The 18,316-nt window shown below is 39.6% G+C and overlaps 1 protein-coding gene and 1 non-coding gene across 6 annotated transcripts in view; both read left to right on the top strand.

The window, feature by feature from the left end:
• KAT6A (lysine acetyltransferase 6A) overlaps window positions 1-18,316 on the top strand; it is a 121,575-nt gene that overhangs the window by 961 nt on the left and 102,298 nt on the right. For 3 of the 5 annotated variants that reach the window (XM_023214475.1, XM_023214471.1, XM_023214474.3), the window contains exon 2: window positions 2,443-3,367. In XM_023214475.1, coding sequence (XP_023070243.1) covers window positions 2,768-3,367 — 600 coding nt within the window. In that variant the 5' untranslated portion in view covers window positions 2,443-2,767. Of the gene's footprint in view, window positions 1-2,055; window positions 2,183-2,442; window positions 3,368-18,316 lie in introns of those variants that run through there. The other 2 variants (XM_023214473.2, XM_023214472.2) reach the window with 2 other exon arrangements.
• On the top strand, window positions 8,162-8,233 carry LOC111544215. The gene has a single exon (XR_002732075.1). It is a non-coding gene; the product is annotated as a small nucleolar RNA SNORD112 (small nucleolar RNA).

Genomic DNA, 18,316 nt, shown 5'->3' with positions numbered 1-18,316 from the left:
GGGGGAGCCGGCGGGTGGGCGGGCGGCGAGCGGCCCAGGCCGCGGAGCCTCGGGCTGGCGGAGCCGGCGAGCCCGCTCTCCCACGGGGCGCGCCCACCCGCCCGCCGCGCGCAGTGCCGGCCGGGCCGGGTCGCTTCTCCCCGCGCTCGCGGGCGCTCGGGCTCTGGCTCGGGTTCCGGCTCTGGCTTGGGCTCCGGCCGGGGGCGCGGGGATCCGAGCCGGGCTGAGGCAGCGAGCGGGGCTGACAGGCCGGCGGGTGTTGTGGTGCGAGGCGCAGCACGTGTGGTGTTGTGTCTGCCGGGCTGTCAGCCCCGCCGCCGAGGGGAGGCCGGGCGCCTGTCAACCTCGCCGCTTGGCTCGGCGCGCTACTGTCAGGCTCCCAGCACCCCGCGCCGCCCTTGAGTCGGCCCCCAGAGCTTAGGGTGCGGAGCTGGGCCGGGGCGATGCACCGGTCTGAACTCCTTCACGTGATTTCATTGTTAACTTGTGCTCTGGGTCTGTTTCCATCGCGTGGAAACGGCGCAGCGCCAGTCGGCGAGCTGCGGGGCTGTGCCGATCCAAGTTTTTAAAAGTTTCTCGCTCTTTGAAAAGAGAGCGCGAAGACGTGTTTGGGGGTGGGGAATGGGGACGGGAAGGACTGTCGGAAGCGAGTTGCGCTCGCTCTAGCCGCTAGTGTACTTTCCGGGAGTTAAGATCCGAGGCTGCAGACGCTTGACTTTCCGAAGACCGGGAGACTGATGACAATCCCGGCCGGAAAGACAATGAGTAACTGTCACTCATTTTTTTACCTGCGAAACTTAGTCAATTAGGACGTTCGTTCCCAACTTCTTAAACTCAGGTTGTAGCTTCTCTTTTAGTTTAGACTTAATATCTGTATAATGAGCTTGCTTGGAGTAATAATACTCTGATATCTACCCTCTTGAGACCCTCACCAAATTGACGCATAGCTGTCCCGGGGGGCTTCTATTTAGGCAGCTAATTTAAAAACAAATCTTGGCTCAGGTATGAATGTTTGCTTCATTGTTTTCTTTCCTATCAGAGTTAATAGTAATATCTCTTTCCGAGTGTGTATTAGTTTTCCGTTTGATTTTAATGTCACTACTAAGAATAGTTGCTGTGGGAGCCATTTGTCTAGCATTGTTTATATTGTAATGCAAATGATCTCTAGAACGAGAGCAGAAGTTCTAAAAAACACTCAGTTAAAACTTAGTTTTGGAGGTAAAAGAGTTAGATTTAGAATTCAGTATTTTACTGATTAAATAAAATTGCATCTACCAGATTCTTTTGTAGGGATACTGACTTTGATCCAGAGAGACAGTACATTTGTGTTTATGTTTTATTAGTGTTCGTTTCAGGACAGCAATCTTGAATTTATATCTTTATTATTTGGGTGTCTCTTTGACCCACAGGTAACCAGTACATTTCTTTTTCTGTACTGTACATTTGATAGGTAGTATGTGCGTTGACCCCAGTGATTCTGGGCCTTCCTCACGTCTAGTTTTCCTGACTATGGATTACTTATAGGCAGTTTGACAGTTGTGACTCTCTTCAGCATATGGATAGAAACATCTTAGTTTGGGTTAGGAGAAGCTATCAGCATATAATTCTTAAAATTTGAATGTAAGGAAACATCTTAGTTTGGGTTAGGAGAAACTATCAGCATATAATTCTTAAAATTTGAATGTAAGGGAACAGTTTGGGTTAGGAGAAGCTATCAGCATATAATTCTTAACATTTGAATGTAAGTGAATTATTGTTAAATTCAGGCAGCACTTTCACCCTAGGCTATTTTCAATAGTATTTTTGTTTCCATTAGGAAAGATTAAGGTAATACTGTACTTAAATTATAAACTGGGCGTGCATATTGTATTCATCGTTTCTTTTCACATGATCTTAGCCAAAAGGCCGAGAAGCGATCATTGTTTCTTTTCATATAAGAAATAGCTAAAATTTTCTCAATCGTTTTCTGCCTATCTTATTGACTGTTTTTGTCCACTCTGAATGTCTAGAATTTTGAAAGATGAAAGATTCACTCTTACTTTCATTGCAGGATTCTTTCTACTAATCCAGATACTTGTTGAAGTGCTGACTAGTTTCTTGGGGAAAGATGTCAAGGAAGAGTTGAAATTCCTAGACTGGTGAGCAGAGATTGCGGAGTACAGAATAGCCGTCACCCCTTCTGGTTAGTGGTAGCTTAAGGTCATTCTTAGAACACTCATGGTGTTTCCTCATTGTATCCTAATTACTCATCTTTTTTTTTCTTTTGTTTTTTATCCCAGTGATTTACATACATGATTGTTTTGGAATGTTAATAGATAAGTTTGGAAATTCGCAAGGGTGCCCACTCAACACTTGCTGTTTGATTGCTTTAAGATGAGGATGCTTATTTTCCTTTGAAATAGGTGTTGGTAGAAAACTGACCTTGTTTTCATTGCTTTTCAGGCATAAGATGCACATTTTTCTGCTCTGAAGCCGGGAATGAAATATTCTTGAGTTCTTACAGCTTTATGACGAGACCTATGTGTGGTGCTATTGAGAAATTCGTTGGGAAGTTGGAAGACATTTCAAACAACAGGTTGTTCTGGTTTCTATAGTACAATTGGGGAGGCATTCTGTTTTGTGAAAGGAGGAAGGACTTAGGCCAGAAAACTTGTATGCTATGGTTAACTGGTTCCCAGCCTCCGAGAATCTTGGTTTCCATGGTGTAAAACTTACTCAGCATCAGGATAAGGGATAACGACTCTATGGATATACAGAATCCTTCACCATGGTAAAACTCGCAAACCCGCTTTATACTGAGTGGATTTTGGAGGCCATCAAAAAAGTGAAAAAGCAGAAACAGCGTCCTTCAGAAGAAAGGATATGCAATGCTGTGTCTTCATCCCATGGCTTAGATCGTAAAACTGTTTTAGAACAATTGGAGTTGAGTGTTAAAGATGGAACGATTTTAAAAGTCTCAAATAAAGGACTCAATTCCTATAAAGATCCTGATAATCCTGGGCGAATAGCACTTCCTAAGCCTCGGAACCATGGAAAATTGGATAATAAACAAAATGTGGATTGGAATAAACTGATAAAGCGGGCAGTTGAGGGCTTGGCAGAGTCTGGTGGCTCAACTTTGAAAAGCATTGAACGTTTTTTGAAAGGTCAGAAGGATGTGTCTGCGTTATTTGGAGGCAGTGCTGCCTCTGGCTTTCACCAGCAGTTACGATTGGCTATCAAACGTGCCATTGGCCATGGCAGACTCCTTAAAGATGGACCTCTTTATCGACTCAACACTAAAGCAACCAATGTGGATGGGAAAGAGTGTTGTGAGTCTCTTTCCTGTTTACCTCCAGTGTCCCTTCTTCCACATGAAAAGGATAAGGTAAGAATGGCATATGCCTCCGGGTTTATAGAGCTGATGATATAGGATGCTACAAATTCACATTTCTGGGAAGTTACATTCAAGTTTTTTGTTTGGGGACTTTAGTGGAGTCATCACCTCTGGTTTTTTATTGGTGAGTTGTAGCTATGAGAACATAGATTTGTTCTGGTACTTTGAAATATTTGAAGCCTAAGATTAAAAATGTAATGTAGAATGTTAATCTTCCTAAAAGAACTTCTTTACATTACAATGAAAAAGTGGCATATGAGTTTAAAACCTTTTTTTAAAAACTTTTTAAAAATTATTTTGCTTGAGGAGTAGTCCAGCATGAGACTATAAAACTTTTAACTAAAGATTCTTACAATGCCTTACTACTGGAAGTTGATGAGCAGCCAAATCCTGGAGACTTGAATTTGAAACAAGCAGATGACTCTGCGAACCTGTCTTTTTCTATTTTCCATTTTGTTGCAGATTACTCGTTAGACAGGAATGAGACAGATTCTCATGACCCATAGGAGCAACTAAGCAAACTTAGCAATTCTTGTTTCTGCTGTTTGTATTATAGCTTTCTATCATGTATTATGGCTTTGCATATGATCAAGTCCTAAATGTTGTTATTTATGACAGCTGTAGTTGCATGGGACAGAAATACAGTATCCTGAATTAGAAGAGTTCTGGAGGGCCTGGTGCAGTAGTTCATGCCTGTAATCCCAGCGCTTTGGGAGACTGGGACAGAAGGACGGCTTGAGCCTAGGAGTTTGAGCCCAGTCTGGGCAATATAGCGAGACCCCATGTCCACCAAAAATAGAAAATTAGCCAGGTATGGGCACACCTGTAGTCCTAGCTACTTGAGAGGCTGTGTTGGAGAGGATTGCTTGAGTACAGGGGTCTGAGGCTCCAGTGAGCTATGCTGTCACCACTGCACTCCAGCCTGGAGAACTGAGTGACACCTGTTCTAAAAACGAAAAGAAAGATAAAGTTCTGGAGAGTTGGAAGTTTTGATGCCCAGGTGTATACTTTACTCTGTTATGTTTTAGGATGTTATTGTGTATAGTTGAAAGTATGACTTCTTAAACAGTAAAATTTTGGTGCTTAAATAGATATTTGGAGATTAGGAGAATTTTGTTAGTACCTGTTTTTTACATTGATCTAGTATCTTAGCTGTAAATTTTCTTGAGGTGCTCTGAATTATAGTTCCTTGGAGAGCAGTGATGCTTTAAGTTGCTGCACACCTTGGTAGACATAAGTAAAATGGTCTTCATTTTGCTTAAGATGATAAAGGGTACTCCTAGGGTGGAAAGATGGTAAAGTTAACATTGAATGTATTTTGAAAATTTGAGATTTGATCTAAATTTGTTGTATTATTAGCAGCCCACTGAATACCTGGAGATTTTTCTTCAACAGTTGAAAATTAACAGTATTTTTCTTTGATGAAATTTTTAGAGATCTATTCTAGGGTTCAATTTTCCCTGTGAACATTGAAATAAAACATAATCTTGCTGTTATTACCCTTGAAATTATTCTCATATAGTCATGAATTGACAGAGAATCTCATTCATAAAATGGCTGTATATAATTTGAGCATTTATTAAGAATATGTATTAAAAATTCAAGGTAGACAAGTAATTAAAATGCTTTATTCTGTATTTTAGTGCTGTAAGAAATCTTACCTGTAGAAACTTTCTTTATCACATGTGGCTGAAGTTAAATACAATGATTGGATTTCTACAATTATTAAATGATCTAACAGGTTAACTGCCTGGAAACAGGAAATAATTTATAGTTAGATCAATTCAGTGCCATACTTGTGAAGTGGATGTTATAAGTTCTTGTTAGGACACCTGTTTGCTTTTATTTATTTTTGAGTCGGAGTCTCGCTCTGTCGCCCAGGCTGAAGTGCAGTGGTGCAGTCTCACTCACTGCAATCTCTGCCTCCCAGGTTCAAGCGATTCTCTTGCCTAAGCCTCCCAAGTAGCTGGGATTAACATACACCACTATGCCTGGGTAATTTTTGTATTTTTAGTAGAGACGGGGTTTCACCTTGTTGGCCAGGCTGGTCTCGAACCCCTGACCTCAAGTGATCCACCCGCTTCTGCCTCCCAAAGTGTTGGGATTATAGGCATGAGCCACCGTGCCTGGCCTGTTGTCTGCTTTTATTGTAATTACACTTGCTTGAATTATCAATAGATATTTTAATTTTAAAAAACATTAGCCATATAAAAATGTCATTTGAGCATATTTTTAAAAGGTAGTCGGTATAGTATAGAGCAAGACAAATCCAAGTCCTAGAACCCTGGGATTTTACTTTTGGAAGGGACCCTGAGAACTGTCCAATCCAACAGTCCTTATTTTGCAGCTGAGCTAAGGACCTTTGTTGAGGCCATTTCATAGCACCTTTGCATTAAGAAAAGTTTAACTCAGTAGAGATGTGCTGTTTTGCTTTGACTGGAGTTCAGTGGTGTGATCTCAGCTCACTGCAGCCTTCGCCTCCCAGGTTCAAGCGATTCTCCTGCCTCAGCCTCCTGAGTAACTGGGAGTATAGATGTGCGCCACCACGCCTGGCTACTTTTTGTGTGTGTGTGTATTTTTAGTAGAGACGGGGGTTTCATCATGTTGGCTAGGCTGGTCTCAACTCCTGACCTAAAGCGACCTGCCGACCTGGCCTCTCAAAGGGCGGAGATTATTGGAATGAGCCACTGCACCTGGCCCCGTTTGCTTTTGGAGAAATAAAGTGAGAAAAACAAAAGTGATTTAATAATTGAAAAAATGAAAAAGAAATACCCATTTGCTTACATTGCTTTCATATATAGTTTTTTTTTTTTTTTTTGAGACGGAATTTCGCTCTCGTTGCCCAGGCTGAAGTGCAGTGGCACTTGGCTCACCGCAGCCTCCACTGCCCAGGTTCAAGCAATTCCCCTGCCTCAGCCTCCCAAGTAGCTGGGATTACAGGCATGCACCACCATGCCCGGCTAATTTTGTATTTTTAGTAGAGACAGGGTTTCTCCCTGTTGATCAGGCTGGTCTCAAACTCCCAACCTCAGGTGATCCGCCCACCTCAGCCTCCCAAAGTGCTGGACCGCGCCCTGCCTGTAGTGTTGTTAACTGAAGTAACTCAATTTAGACATGTGGAAAAACAGAGTTTGTTTCTTTGAGTAAGTAGACTTGTATGTGTACTGATCTCTTTGGAAAACTAATTTCATGATAACATCTATTAAATTAGAGTTGATGAGCTCTCTTCTGTATTTTTAAATGGAGTCTTATTTTCAGTAGTGAATTACCTGTGTGACTTCCCCCAAAGGTATGAAATGTTTACATTCAAAATCATAATACAGTGAATTCTAGGATGAGGGATTATTCCTTTGAACAGATTATCTCTGCTCCTTTAAAATTGTATTTCAACTATTTTCTTTTCTTCAAACTACACAGTCAGTTCATATGCAGAATTGATGGTTTGCTGTTATGAACCTAGATGTTCTCAAAAAAAAAAAAAAAAAATTATCCAGAGTTTATTTGACAGTGATGGAGAAAGGAAGGTGTATAGGTCAGAAGTAGTTTCACTTTTAGGCATTAATTGGTTCAGCATATAGTCATTGAACACCTACTGTGGACCAGGCATTCTGCTTGGAACAGAAACAGTTCTGTCTTCTCTGGGATGCTAATGCAGGTATTTATATTAACCTGACCAACTGTAAGGTGAAGATGAAATTTAAAGACTGTGTGGAGAAACCTGAGCAAGTTCCTCTTTACTTTTTCTGGTTTCAATTCTAACTTTTTTTTTTTTTTTTTTTTGTGATACTAACCTTTGGAAGGAATTGTATGTTAGATTTTCAGCAGTTAAGTGGTTTTGATCCTTTTGGGAGATCAACTGTGTTGGAATACGTTTAAGAGGAGTTTTTGTGAAGACATTTGAACTTTAGTGTATTCTTCTCACATTGATAAGTACTGAGGAGAATCCATGGGATACTATGATTAAAAGTTTTTAGGCCGGGCCTGGTGGCTCAGTCCTGTAATCCCAGCACTTTGGGATGCCGAGGGGGGCAGATCACCTGAGGTCAGGAGTTCAGGACCAGCCTGGCCAACATGGTGAAACCCCGTCTCTACAGAAATACAAAAATTAGCCTGGCATAATGGTGGGTGCCTGTAATCCTAGCTACTCGGGAGGCTGAGGCAGGACAATCGCTTGAACCTGGGAGGCGGAGGTTGTAGTGAACCTAGATTGTGCCTCTGCACTACAACCTGGGCAACAGAGCAAGACTCCATCTCAAAAAAAAAAAAGTTTTTAACCCATGTTATAAGGGAAATTTTTGAGCTAACTTTAGAGTGTGGTAGTTCATGGTGAGTTTATTTATTTGTTTATTTACTATGTGCCAGGCGTTACTTTAATGTTGTACGTATATTAACTCATTTAATCTTATAACTAGCTACTGTTAGGTTAGCTGGCTATTAATAAGGTAACAGTACTAGCAGTGAAATAGGTACTTTTATTTTACGGGTGAAGAAACTGAGGCATAAAAGAGATTTCAGTAACTTGCAGAAGTCACACAAATATTAGGTGGCAGAGCTAGGATTTGAATTTGGGCAGTCTGGCTCCAAATTCTTTCTAATAGCCATACTGACCACCTCTTAGGAGCAGTAATGTATGATGGCTATCACTGCACTCAAGTACAAACTCGTGAATGTCCTTGGTGTTAACTTCATAGCACATTTCCTAATTGTAAAAGGACAAATTCCCCACTCCCCTTCATTGTTTGTACCCATTTTTCTTTTTTGCAGAACAGATTTGAAAACTCACTTTGGACCAGTGATAAGAATGTGTTAGGAACCAAAGATTATGAGTAATCTAGTTTTGTATATCTGAGGTCCATTAAAAAAAGTTTTTGCCTACATGCCATTTTTTTTCCTTTAAAGATAATTTCTATGCTTACTAGTTTTCATTTCAGTTGTCACTAACATTTTCTGATAGGCATGGTAGGGATCAGTTGTATGGCTATACCAGAGTGCTTTAATTTGGGACAGAAATACTGCTTTCCTTGAATCATGGGATTATAGGTGAGGAGAATAGTGTGTAACTGGCTTAAATAGCAACTTCCTCCTTGTAAATTTTTTTGATATATAGATATTACTGTAAGGTAATTTGTTCCATTTACTTCACTTATTCATTATTTATTTAGCAAACATTTGAATGCCTGCCATGAACAGTGGATTTAGGACTTAGGTCCTGTGAGGGGATTAAAGCAGACAGAATAGAGATACAAAATACATTTTTTGAAAGCCTTTTTTAGTTTATGAACTGTTAATTTTTTTATATTATTATTTTTTCATGCCAATTAAGTGTCATGACTTTGAGAAATAATTAGATGTTTAGTGGGCAAGGCAATTATTTGAGATTGTGATGGTCCATTTAAAAAATTATCTTTATATAGTGAGTCTTGGAAAGATTCAGTTTCCTTCCGAGAATAATTTTCACCTTGATTTCAAACTTCTGAGTTCGCTTTACACACTGACATAATTTACTTGAATATATATAGTTTGTGTTCTGTATTACTAGCCCAGAAAAGTATTCTCTTTCATGGTAATCAGCCAACTCATTAAAAGTGTTGTTATTTGGTGGCATAGTATTTTGGAACAGAATTATAATTTGCTAAAGCATTCAGTTGGAAAGGGAAGAGAGATATTGTCAACTAATGTTATTGTTCAGGTTACTCCCAGCTGGGTAACCTGGAGCAGAAAGATCCAATGATAAATCTCTTTCCTTTCACTCTAAGTTACATCTCAATATGGTCAACTCTTAGTAGAGTCAAAATTGTTTTGTTTTATTGGAATTTATATTTTAAATTATAGAGTAAGTAGAGCTGGAATTTGACTGGAATTTAGAATTTACATTTTTGATGTAGAGATACTGATTAAAATGTGGACTTTTTTTTTTTTTGAGAGATGGAGTCTTGCTTTGTAGCCCAGGCTAGAGTGCAGTGGTACAACCTCTACCTCCTGAGTTCAAGCGATTCTCCTGCCTCAGCCTCCCGAGTAAGCTGGAATTATAGGTGCACGCCATCATGCCCGGCTAATTTTTATATTTTTAGTAGAGATGGGGTTTCCACCAGGTTGGCCGGGCTGGTCTTGAACTCCCGACCTCATGATCTGCCCGCCTTGGCCTCCCAAAGTGTTGGGATTACAGGCGTGAGCCACCGCACCTGGCCAGGGATATATTTTTAAGTTACTGAAAGTTAAGAGTGATAAAGTTTTGATTTAGCTATTTGGAAATGACCTTTATAGTAGAGTTGTTTCACATTTTATATGTTAGAATCATGGTATTTTATAATTGTTAACCAATGTAAGCTTGGAAATTTCAATTTCAGATTCTTGCTTTGATACTATGTAAAAAGGCAATGAATAGTTGTCCATGCTGTTAAGTTCAGGACTACATGGACTGCTTGACAGAATGATTGTTCACTTTGGAAAACAAAAAAACAAAAAATCTTCTGAAAGCAAAAGATAAAATATTGAGGATACAGTGATGTGGAAAACATAGATATTATAATATTATCACGTATGAAATGGATTGATCTCAATAATTGTTACATTTAATAAGTTAAAAGTTTTTTATGACATACATTTCTTTTTTTTTTTTCTTTTTTTTTTTTTTGAGAGTGCAGTGGCCTGATCTCAGCTCACTGCAACCTCTGCCTTCCAGGTTCAAGCAATTCTGCTGCTTCCCCCGCCTGCCGGCTGTGATTACAGGCATATGCCACCATACCCACCTAATTTTTGTATTTTTAATAGAAACAGGGTTTCGCCATGTTGGCCAGTTCTGTTCTGGAACTCCTGACTGTATCTGTTTAAGTACAATCAGCTGTACAGTTTTTTTTTTTTTTTTTTTGAGACAGAATCTCACCCTGTTGCCCAGACTGCAGTGCAGTGGCGCATCCTTGGCTCACTGCAACCTCTGCCTCCAGGTTCAAGCGATTCTCCTGCCTCAGTCTCCTGAAGAGCTGGGATTGCGGGCATGCGCCACCACGCCCAACTAATTTTTGTATTTTTAGTAAAGATGGGGCTTCACTGTGTTGGCCAGGCTAATCTTGAACTCCTGACCTCAGGTAATCCACCTGCTTTGGCCTCCCAAAGTGCTGAGATTATAGGTGTGAGCCCCTGTACCTGGCCAAGTGTACAGATTTTTTTGATCTTCTAGCTCAATGATTTTTGGTAATTTTCAGCCCATGACACACCCCAAAATAAAACTACTGAGCTACTAAAGCTTGGGTTAGCCATTACTAATCCAAAGTTCTATACCAAACCAATTTTTCTTTTCTTTCTTTTTTTTTTTGAGACAGAGTCTTGCTCTTGTCACTTAGGCTAGAGTGCAATGGTGCGATCTCGGCTCACTGCAACATCCACCTCCCAGGTTCAGGCGATTCTCGTGCCTCAGCCTCATGAGTAGCTGGGATTATAGGCACCCACCACCACGCCCGGCTAATTTTTTGTATTTTTAGTAGAGACAGGGTCTCGCCATGTTGGCCAGGCTGGTCTCGAACTCCTGACCTCAGGTGATCCACCTACCTCGACCTCCAAAGTGCTGGGATTACAAGTGTGAGCCACCACACCCAGCCACCAATTTTTTTTATACTTACAACCTAGACATTTTTCTAGCAACTGAGTACTTTACTCTTTCTTGGTCTACCTTCCAATTGGTGACATAAAAGAAGAAATTAATGAAGACATCAGGTACCACAAATGGCTTCAGGAATAGAAATCTAGAGGATCTAACCATCTTAACTTCGTTTTTTCTTTGCCCTGTATCAATAGGCTAAGGGAATGTAAAGAGTTGCTTATAGAAACCTATTAATAGCTAACATTTGTTAAGGGCTGATGATGTGTTGGAGACTTTTTTCTTTAAGTGCTTTAACATGTACTTTCTTATTGAAGTCTCAAAAGAGCTCTATATGGTTAAGTTTTATAGGTATATGATGTTTATTTAATAGGTATTTAATAGTATTTAATAATACAAGTTTTCATTATGTCTTATAGAAAACTAAATGAAAAATGAATATAAGGAAATACAAAATACATTAAGTTTCTTTTTTATCCTTGCTGCCTGTTTTTCTTTGGTTCATCCTGGACATGTGGGCCAATACTTTTTTTGTTACACTTACGTTTAATACTAGGAGAACAAATACATAACAGGAACTGTGATGAATCTGCAAAGAAAATTTATATCATTCAGTCTTCTTGAAGCTGTAAGAATCTCCTTAACATCTTTTAGAGTTATTTTCTCTTTGCATTTAAAGTTTTAGAGAAAGTGTATTAGTCATACCGACTTGGTTCGTAGCTATGTAAAAGGACTAAAATCTAGGTGCCAAATTTGCTGGTTTAAATAGAATTAAAAATTTGTTTTTTTCTGTTGACCTGGAGAGTGTTTCTTAAAATTATAATAATGAGTACTTTTCATGCTCTGATTTATGTATAGGAATTATTAAGAGCTTCATTCTGATAAAGTTGTTTACCAATTGGCTACTCAGGGGTGGAGTCATTTCACAAACGATCTGCAGCGAATGAATTAGACCAGGAGTAACTTCACCCTTCTGCTTGTCCCAGCTGGAGCAGGATTAGGACTCATTCAGCTGCAGCTGGTTCCCAGGAAAATGAAGCAGTTCCTTCTGGTTTTTTCCTTTCACATGAAAGTCATAGTTCCTAACAGATGGCTTTCATCAGCCCTGTACATGTATCTTTAAATTCAAGGCCAAGGAATTACTTTCAACTTCATTAGGGAACAGGTGAAGAAACCGTTTGTAGTGTGGCACTGTTTTGTTAGGAGTTGAAATTAAGCATAGAGATTACAGTAGTCGGGTTAAAATAAATTTTAACTGTCAGCAATTAAACAAAATAAGACTGCTAAGGAAAAGTAAGTCTGGCTGTAGTGTTGATTGAGGTATCTTTTATGGTTTAATTCTATTATACTTACAAAATACAGATTATTAGAAAAAAAGACTTGTATCTTCTGCATTTTATTGAATTTTATTGAGCCAGTAGCAATCTTGGATCACAGTGATTCTAATCTGATTTCACAAATAATAGGGAAATTTGAGAGCCAAAGACATTGAAATGTCTTGTCCAGTGCCACACATCAAGTTAATACCATCCGGGAGAACTGGTCAGGCCCTTCTCAGTTCTGTGCTTTTTTCATTATGCTGTAGTACTGCTTTATGGCCTTAGAGAGCAGTGAGCCTAAAATAATTTAGTTAGAATTCTCTTCCTTAATGGAAACCATAGAATAAACCTTGTCTAGAGAATTTTGGTGATACTGTAAGCCACAAGTATATAAATCTGCTATTTCAGTGTGTGAAAATAGCTATATACTCTTGTTAGAGTTTTGAAACAACTTTTTGGGAAAAGACTGCTTTCTTATGGCCGAAATGAGAGGAATCAAGGTTTTCTTAAGTTGTTGGCTAAATATTAGAAGAGGAACATGTTGAGCTACCTTAATGCTGGAAGAAAAAGTACTCCTTGAGTTTTGGAAAAAAAAGTCAATTTAAAGGTAAGTCTAATTTTCAGTAGGTCTACAACACAAATGACCTCTGAGTGACTTGGAAGTTGGTTAGAATTTAAAATTCTTGAGACTGAGCTAGAGATAGCAAGGTACAAACCTTTCTATTGATGAAGTAATTTTCACCAAAGACGTTAAATATAGGTGGACCCAAAGTATATAGTCTAGCACTTCTATAAACATAGTGTCTGGGAGGAGCTTGAAAGATTTGTAATGTTACCTGTAAACAGACCATGTGGGGAAGACCGCAGACAGCACCTCACTTTTTCCTTATTGGTCTTTATGACTAACACTTCATCTCTGCATCACTTGTGCTTTGTTGTAAAACTTAACAAGTACGTTAGAATAGTGGCAAATAAAGGTTAAGATTGAGGACAGTTATTTGTAAAATAACTGGGCGATTTTAAGATTATAGGTGTAACTTGTTAAGAAGAAGATAACTGGTGTGGAAATAAAATCTGGCAGCCAAAAAAAAAAAAAAAAACAACTTTTAATATGTGAAAGAATATAATAGTTGCTTCTTTTACCATTTAGCATTTATGTAGAATAGGTGATTCCGCAGATCTAGAGGTGTTGTCAGACTTATACTATGGGCTGCGTTTTCCTCCAGGGAATTGTGAACTGTAGTTGACCTGGAGAGCTGCTAAGTGTTGGTTTTCAATTCTTTGAGCTTAGTAAAGTCTAGGTTCCTTTTTTCTTAGTCATTGGGTACAGCGAGGCATTTAACTCCTGAGTTTTCTAGAACCTTTAACAGAACTCTAAGAAGCGTTATTATTTTTGTGTGTGGAGTGTGATTCTGTACTTTAATGGTTTCCTAATTTTTCTATTCAGGGCATCTTTAAATATCTTAGTATTTAGACCCTCTTTCACCATCTTCCTGCCTTTTTCCCATGCCACTCAGTTTTTCTTTAATTCTGTAACATAAATCCAAAGCCCTATTCTTTGGAAAGCAGTGGTTCCTGGCACTAACTTCACTTTAGCATTACCTGAGGAAGCTTAAAAAATAAATACCAAACCAGTTAAATTTGACTAGTACTGAGGCCCAGGTTTCAGTTTTTTTTTTTTTTTTTTAGAATGTTTATCTGATGTGCAGTTGGGGTGGAGAACCATTGCTCTAATGCTTAGAACAAACATCTCTGTAGTGGGGACTGGCTAAGAGTCAGGAGACAGAAGAAGCAGGTACTTTTTAGCATCATAATTGACATTCAAACAAATAGATGAAATAGCATACTTCACACATACCCTCATGAACACACTGTGGACCCAGGACAGTGTACTTCTGGAAATATACATTCTGTTTTATTGTCCTCCCTGGCTATAACTGCTCTAATCTTCCACCTTTCTTTCTCCTTACCCTCACTGCTTTATCTCATGAAGATCTTTCGTGGTATATAGTTGCGAGAAAGTTACCTGCATGATTCCGACAGGTGCCCTCCCATCACTCTGATGCTGTTCTCATTGCTTGACCTTATGGCACATCCTCACTCAGTCACTACTCCTGCATCATGTTGGCAAACTCCAGCCATTTACCTTCTCTGCTTTTCTTTTTTTTGAGATGTAGTCTTGCTCTGTCACCCAGGCTGGAGTGCAGTGGTGCGATCTCTGCTCACTGCAGCCTCCATCTCCTGGGTTCAAGCGATTCTTCTGCCTCAACCTTACAAGTAGCTGGGATTACAGGTGCCTCCTACCACACCTGCATAATTTTTGTATTTTTTTTTTAGCGGAGATGGGGTTTTACCATGTTGGCCAGGCTGGTCTCGAACTCCTGACCTCAGGAGATCCGCCTACCTCGGCCTCCCAAAGTGCTGGGATTGCAGGCGTGAGCCATTGTGCCCACCCTGTCTGCTTTAACTTTGGGGGAAATCTCATGACCATGTGGTGGTGGGATGCCACTTACAAATTTGTGGCCTCCAGTCTCAGCTCTACCCTCTGTTTGAAGATGTATGTCTGTGTATAGTCTCTTCTGTCTGCAGAAATTCAGTATTTCCTCTCACCTTTTTTTTCTCATTTTCAGTAGATACTCTCATATGCTACATCATAGAGATAATGGAATCTGTCCAATTGAGTTCATTGAGTTTATACCCCCTCATGCTGTCCTAAATACATCTGTGCTTATTTCTGTCCCCTTTGCTACCTTCTCATAGGGCAGTGAAAGAAGTGTGAAAGGTTCATCTCTCCATTCTTTTTCAGGACCCCATTCTCTCCTACCTCAGGGGCCGTGTGCCATCAAAAGTAGTCACATTTTTTGACTCGATCTTTCTCTCTCACTTCTTAGTCCTTAGCCAGTGGAAGCCTCTCCTATTAGAGTAAAAACAACCAAAAAACAACTGCAGATCCTTCTTTCTATGTATACCCTGTCTGTTTCTTTTCATTTTTAAACTTCTTGAAAAAAGTCTATGTTCATTCCACGTCTGCTGCAATCTGGCTTTTGGCCCTAGAGCAGCACTATTTGAAACTGCTCTTGTGGACAGTTTTCAGTCTTATTTTACCTGAGCTCTCAGCTGCATTTAGGGTTCGTTGACCATTCATTCTTCCCTTTACTCTGGGATAATTCTTAGATGTCTCCCCCGTCTTCCCATCTTTCTGGTAATTCTTTTGCAGTTTATTGACATTGTATCTTTTGCCTGTATCCTAGATGTTGGATTCCCTAAGGTTCTGTTCTTCACTCGTTTCTTATTGTTTCAACTTTCCTGAGTTGTCTCTAGACCTCTGTGTTCTATACTGATGACTCTAATTTCGTATCTTAATTTGAGAGCTCTCTTCTGACCTCTGGACTTGTGTATTACATTGTGTAGTATTTTATGTATGCTGCCAGGCTGACTTCAAGAGCTGTGTTCATCTCCATCCTGAATATATCTGTACATACTTGCATCATAGCCCATTTTACATAGTATTTTTTTAGCCTGTCTCCTATTAGTGAATTTAGGTTCTTGTTTTTCATCTTTGTATTTCCATCTGTCTGGCAGGATCTGGTTGTTTTGTTTGTTTGTTTGTTTTCAATTAAAAAAATTGTGTAGTATATCAGATTCACGATGGCTCGAATGGAATTTATCAACTTCCTTTAGCTGGCTGTCATTTCTTATGGTGGTAAGAGCCGTTGCCATTGACTCTGATGCTTAAAATGGAAACTTTGGTGTCATCTTCCATACCTCACTTGTCTGTCTTTTGGATTCAGTTCTGTTCCATCCTGTCTTCTGTCTTACACTTTTTAACATCTCTTATTTAACCTCTTCTGTATTCGAGGTCCTCTGTTAGAGCAGGTCCTCATCCTTTCTCCTGATTACCTTAGTAGTTTCTTCCCATTGGTTTTCCTTCCTCCAGTATCTTCTTTGTCTAGTCCACATTATTGCCAAAATGATCTTATTAAGAAGTGATTAAGAACACAGGCACAAAGACTAGACCATCTGGGCTTTCTATGCCACACTGGGACTACTTGCTTTATGACCTTGGGTAATTTGCTTAACCATTCTTTGCCCCATATTCTTCTACAGAATGGGAATAATACAGTACTTATAGTGAACTTGTGAGAATTTAATGAGTTAATATATAATCTGGGCTAACAGAACTTTGTGCAATGATAGAAATATTCTGTATCTGTACTGCCCTCTGTGGTAGCCAGAGCCGTGTGTAGCTATTGAGCTCTTGCAGTATGGCTATTTGAGGAAGGAGCTGACTTTTAAATTTTATTTAGTTATAATTTAATTGAAATAGCCACATATGGCTAGTAGCTGCTATAGTGGACAGTACAGAATATGTAAAGTCCTTAGAAATAGTGTTTAGCACATAAGTGCTCCATAAATGTTAGCTATTATTACCATTTTTCTAAAATTAAACTTCTCTGCTTAAAATCCTTCAGTGCCAAATTCTGCAATATAGTATATTTGAGTTGTAACCCATTCCCCTGTGTTGCTCCAGACTTGTCAGTTGCCACTTCTTCATAATGCCCTCAGTGTTCCACTATACCAGTTCTCAAAGTGTGGATGTGGAGGACTAGCACCAGCAATAGTGTCCCCCAAAAACTTGTTTGAAATGCAGATTCTTGAGCCATATTCCAGGCCTATTCAATCAGAAACTGAATTTGGGGGCTTTGCAACCCGCATGCGAATAAATCCTTCAGGCGATTCTGATGCACACTTAAGTTTCAGAGCCATTGTATTGCATCAGTCTCCCTGCAGTTCTTCAGATCTGCCTTGTTTTTCCTTGCCCCTATATTTTTCTCCTGACTGGAATGATTATTATCCATTCTTTCTTTCTCATTAATTAGTGCTTCAACCTTGCAGACTTAGTTTAGTCAAGTTTCTTTGTTTCTTCCACCTTATCAGCCTGCTCCCAGGCTGACTTCAAGAGCTGTCTTCATCTCCATCCTACATATATCTGTACACACTTGCATCATAGCCTATTTTACATAGTATTTTTTTAGCCTGTCTCCTATTAGTGAATTTAGGTTCTTGTTTTTCATCTTTGTATTTCCATCAGTCTGGCAGTATCTGGTTGTTTTGTTTGTTTTTAATTAAAAAAATTTTAAGTGTTTTGTTTGGGTTGTTTCATATGTATTAAGGATCTTTCAGGGACCGGCACAGTGATTAGGAGTGACAGAGTAGGTAAAGCAGACATCGTCTCTGTAATAAATACACATGGTGATAAGTGCTCTGATGAAGTAAAATAGAGCACTGTGGAAACACAGAGGAGAGGGTGGAGAAAGTCAGGGAAGTCTGTTCAGAGGAAGTCACATGTGAGGTAAGTGAAGTGGGGAAGCAAATGGGCGAGGTGGGAAAGAGAGTAGTTCCTGAAAAGGGAACAGCATGTACAAAGGCCTAGAAACAAAACATTGTATGCATGCAGTAACTGTTTAGTTGGATATGAATTTTAAAAATCACATGTCTAACTTTTAGCTCTCGGTTTAGAAGACACCACCCTTCCCAGCAAACATTGCATTTTATATGCTTCTGTATTTTTAAAGCAGTTTTCATACTTGATATCACACTTTGAGTCGATGGTTATGGTGTGATAGGGTAACTTCCAAGCCAGAAGGATACATCTTTTTACTTATTGCCTTTTAAAGCAGAAAAAAGGATTTGTTTTGTCTGAAAATTATTCTACAGGGCTAGGAACACATCAGTGGTAACAGAAGTAAACACATTACTCTTACTGAGTAAGAATAGCCAAGGTTTGGCTGGGCATGGTGGCTCACGTATAATCCCAGCACTTTGGGAGGCTGAGATGGGCAGATCACGAGGTCAGGAGTTCGAGACCACCCTGGCCAACGTGGTGAATGTCTGAACTAAAAATACAAAAATTAGCCGGGCATGGTGGTAGGTGCCTGTAATCCCAGCTACTCGGGAGGCTGAGGCAGGAGAATCGCTTGGAACTGGGAGGCAGAGGTTGCAGTGCACTGAGATGACTGCCATTGC

Source organism: Piliocolobus tephrosceles, chromosome 7 (genome assembly GCF_002776525.5).
Source record: "Piliocolobus tephrosceles isolate RC106 chromosome 7, ASM277652v3, whole genome shotgun sequence".
Lineage (NCBI taxonomy): Eukaryota > Metazoa > Chordata > Mammalia > Primates > Cercopithecidae > Piliocolobus > Piliocolobus tephrosceles.
This window is presented reverse-complemented; position numbering and strand designations above follow the sequence as displayed.